The sequence below is a fragment of the Myotis brandtii genome, unplaced genomic scaffold (genome assembly GCF_000412655.1).
Source record: "Myotis brandtii unplaced genomic scaffold, ASM41265v1 scaffold357, whole genome shotgun sequence".
Classification (NCBI taxonomy): Eukaryota; Metazoa; Chordata; class Mammalia; order Chiroptera; family Vespertilionidae; genus Myotis; species Myotis brandtii.
In genome coordinates, this window is record NW_005363729.1 from 653,289 (window position 1) to 657,142 (window position 3,854).

A 3,854-nucleotide genomic window follows, 5' to 3' on the forward strand; every position below is an offset into this window, starting at 1 on the left:
GCCGTGTGTGTGGGGGCCTCAGCCAGGGCGTGCTGTGTACTTTGGGGGGTAACCATGTTTACAGGCCGCCCCTCCCCATTCGAGGTCAGTGTGCTACCCCCGAGTCAGCCAGGCCAGGGCAGCCTGTCCATGTGGACAGTTCCTCCTGCTCCGTCCCGTGGCCGGGAGAGGTGGGGACAGGCCCCCTGGGCAGAAGGGGCCGGAGAGGAGAGGCGCGAGTCCTCCCCGGGCGGGAGGGGCGTTTGCACCTGTGAGAACCGAGGCGGCTCGGGCAGGACCACTGCCTGCCTCGCGGAGCTTCTGGGCCTGGAGAGCCTCTCCTGGCAGGTTCAGGGCGCAGGCGGGGACCGTGGCCCTGTCCCCGGCCAGAGGTGCATGAGGGTGACGCCCTCCCCTCCCCTCCCAGGCGTCAGTTTCCTCATGTCTCAGACGCTAGCCGTGCTCCGTGGTGGCTGTGGGTTCATGTCCAGCGCACGCGAGTGCCCCCAGGGAGCAGGTGTGTGCTCGGCCCGTGCTCAGGCCCCCCTCGCCTGCCCCGCGCAGCAGAGCCGGGCCTCCCAGATGCTCTGCAGCGAGCACTGAGCGCCGGCCGGGCCAGGCCTGGGAGCCGCCTGCAGGGAGCCCCTGACCTCGGCGGGGTTGTCAGAGCCCCTCGGGCCGCGCTGTGGCTTGGAAGGTGGCTGCCCCCCGCGCTGAGGCAGCATCGGGCTCTGTCTTCCAGAACTACATGTGCCCCCTGAGGCTGGTGCTGAGCCCGGCGGACATGGCGGCTGTTTTTATCAACCTGGAGGTGAGGCCCTGCGCGCCCCCCTGCAGGCTCTGTCCCGGGTCCCGGGCTACACCCCCCTGCGGGCTCTGTCCCAGGTCCCAGCTATGCCCACCTGTGGGCTCTGTCCTGGGGTCCCAGGCTACACCCCCCTGCGGGCTCTGTCCCAGGTCCCGGGGTGCACCACCTGTGGGCTCTGTCCTGGGTCCCGGGCTGCGCCCCCCTGCAGGCTCTGTCCCGGGTCCCAGCTATGCCCACCTGTGGGCTCTGTCCCGGGTCCCGGGCTGCGCCTGTACCCAGGTCCCAGGCTGCACTGCATCCCTGCCCAGGGCTCGGTGGGTCCTGGCTAAGGGGTGTTTTGTGGCTGGCAGATGAGAGGAGGGACTTGGTTTCGGGGGACTTGGGTGTGCTCAGGCCTCCTCGGGCGGCCAGCCCCATAGCCCTCCTGGCTGCGTTACACCCACACTTCTGTGGGACGCACCCCCACGCCCGGGCCTCTCTGTCCGAGAGCGAACAGGGACCCGTGGCCCCTCTGGCTGGTGCTGCTCACGTGCCGATGGCTTTCCCTCCAGGACCTGATCAAGGTGCACCACAGCTTCCTGCGGGCCATCGACGTGGCCATGATGGCGGGCGGCGGCACGCTGGCCAAGGTCTTCCTGGAGTTCAAGGAGAGGTGGGTGGCGGCCCCTCCTGGCTGCGGGGCCTCGGGGACGCCTGGGCGCTCTCTGGGTCTGGGTGGGACAGTGCAGAGCTGACCAGTGGCTTCACCGGCCGGGTCCCCTGGCTGTGTGCCACCCGCGGCAGGTGGCGTGTGTGCGCCTGTGCATGTGTGCGTGTGCATGTGCATGCACGTGTGTGCATGTGAACCTACATGTCCGCATGTGCATGCCCAGGCTCCTGATCTACGGGGAGTACTGCAGCCACATGGAGCACGCTCAGAACACGCTGAACCAGCTCCTCGCCAGCCGGGAGGACTTCAGGCTGAAAGTGGAGGTAACAGTGGCTCCCGGCCCGGCCCCTGGCTCATCCCCCTGAGGCTGCAGCTCCATGGCCTCCTGCTCACCCCCAGTGGGAAGGTGGGGACGGGGTAGTGATATACCTTTTTCTTTTTAAAATTTTTATTGATTTCAGAGAGGAAGGGAGAGGGAGAGAGAGAGAGAAACATCAATGATGAGAGAGAATCATGGATCGGCTGCCTCCTGCACGCCCCCACTGGGGGTCGAGCCCGCAACCTGGGCCTGTGCCCTGACCAGGAATCGAACCGGGACCTCTGGTTCATAGGTCGACGCTCAACCACTGAGCCACGCTGGCCGGGCTGATAGGACCTTTTTGTGTGGATTTCAGCAGGTGGTTTTTTCCTCTGTGGGTGGGCAGTGAGCAGGTGGAGGGCACTGTCCCGGGACAAAAGACGGCCTGAGCCCCTGGGTGCAGGTGAGGTAGGCCCCAAGGACCTCATCTGGCTCAGTGCGGGGCTGTGACTGACCCCTGACCCTGGCCGACGTGAACCCCAAGGGGACCCCTGTGACGGATGTTTGCTGGGAGCTGTGGAGCCTCCCCGCTCCCATCTCGCCCGGGCTCAGGGCCGGTCTCCTGTGGGGTTTCCCACATGAGCCCCACTCAGGACCCTGTCCTCGTTCCCCTCCTCGGGGTGCCAGGCTGCTCCCCAGCTGGGTTCCCGTCAGATCCTGTTTCCGGAGTGGGTCCCGGTGCTGGGGCCCTTTGCTCAGCAGTGCGGGGATGCCCGGTGTCCAGACAATGACGGGGAGCCCCTGGTTCCGCAGGTGGTCCCCCTAATGTGAGCCGGCTCCCCGAGGGTGTTGAGGCAGGCCCAGTGGGCGCCAGCCCCCGAAGTGCAGTCCTCGCGTGGCCACTGCGGACCCGAGGCTGTGGGAGGCGGCAGCCCCGCACCTGGCGATGGGGGAGGGGGTTCTGGGAGCCAGGCCAGACAAGGACGGGACGCCCGGGCCCCAGTTCCGGCCTCAGGTCTGCCCCCGGCCGGGGTGTGGGAGCGTCGGGGTCCAGCGTCCCCGGGCAAGGACTCCCCTCATCGCCTTGCTGCCCCGACGCCCAGGAATGCACGCTGAAGGTCCAGGACGGGAAGTTCAAGCTGCAGGACCTGCTGGTGGTGCCCATGCAGCGGGTGCTCAAGTACCACCTCCTCCTGAAGGTGAGCCCTCGGCCTCCTCGGCCGGGCCGGGCGGAGCCACGGGGAGGCTAGAGCCAGCAGACACATTCGATGGCCAGGGGCACTGGGAGCTGCTCTCTGTGCCGTTTGCCCAGTAAGTGTACGAAGGAGAACTAGGATGAAGTGGGCAAGCAAGCAGAGAAAGTGGGAGAGACGGGACGCCTCCCCCGGCCAGGAGTGAGCGTTCCCGTGGCTGCGCCTTAGCCGCCCTGAGCTCCCGGCAGCCACGGAGAATGGGAATAGGAAGCCCTGGGCAGACGGACCTGGGGCGACGCTGGTTCTGGGAGGTGCTGAGGGAGGCTCTTCCGTGAACCAACCTGTTCCCTGGGGGCTCAGCTCCCAGCTTTGTGCTGCTAGCGGCTCCTGTTACCCACAGGACTTGGGGAAACCCTCCCTCGAAGCAGTGTGTGGCCTGGGTGGGGGCCCGCTCTCTGCTGGAGGGGGCGGCTGAGCCTGTCTGTGTCAGGAGGCCTCATTCTGTGCCCGCACGCTGTGCCCGGTGGGGGCGAGGGCAGAGGCCAGGACCCCCTGAGGGGTGACCCATGGCTCCCTTCTCACCCCCTCAGGAACTTCTGAGCCATTCCACCGACCGGCCCGAGAGGCAGCAGCTGAAAGAAGCACTGGAAGCCATGCAGGTGGGTGGGTAAACTGAGGCAGGGAGAGGCCAGGCTGGCCTGGGGCTTAGCGAACAAGCCTGTGACCCTAGATGTAGCGTTTCCTGGGGAGCAGGGAACAGAGGAGGGCACGGGGTGGTGGGGGAGACACAATGACGGGCAGAGGGTCGGGGCCGGGGGCGCTGCAGGCTTTCCCGCTGTCCGCTGGGGCCTCAGGTTCCCAGGTCCTGGACTCAGTTCTGGGCATCTGGCCTGTGCTGTGTGCTGCCCAGCCCTGGGACTTTCCGCT

General features: G+C 67.1%; 1 protein-coding gene across 1 annotated transcript in view; it reads left to right on the top strand.

Moving 5' to 3' along the window:
- VAV2 (vav 2 guanine nucleotide exchange factor) overlaps positions 1-3,854 on the top strand; it is a 78,952-nt gene that overhangs the window by 53,081 nt on the left and 22,017 nt on the right. Inside the window, exons 8-12 of the mRNA XM_014544219.1 lie at positions 722-790; positions 1,339-1,439; positions 1,660-1,759; positions 2,838-2,933; positions 3,518-3,586. Of these exons, the coding sequence (XP_014399705.1) occupies positions 722-790; positions 1,339-1,439; positions 1,660-1,759; positions 2,838-2,933; positions 3,518-3,586 (435 nt within the window). The remainder of the gene's footprint in view (positions 1-721; positions 791-1,338; positions 1,440-1,659; positions 1,760-2,837; positions 2,934-3,517; positions 3,587-3,854) is intronic.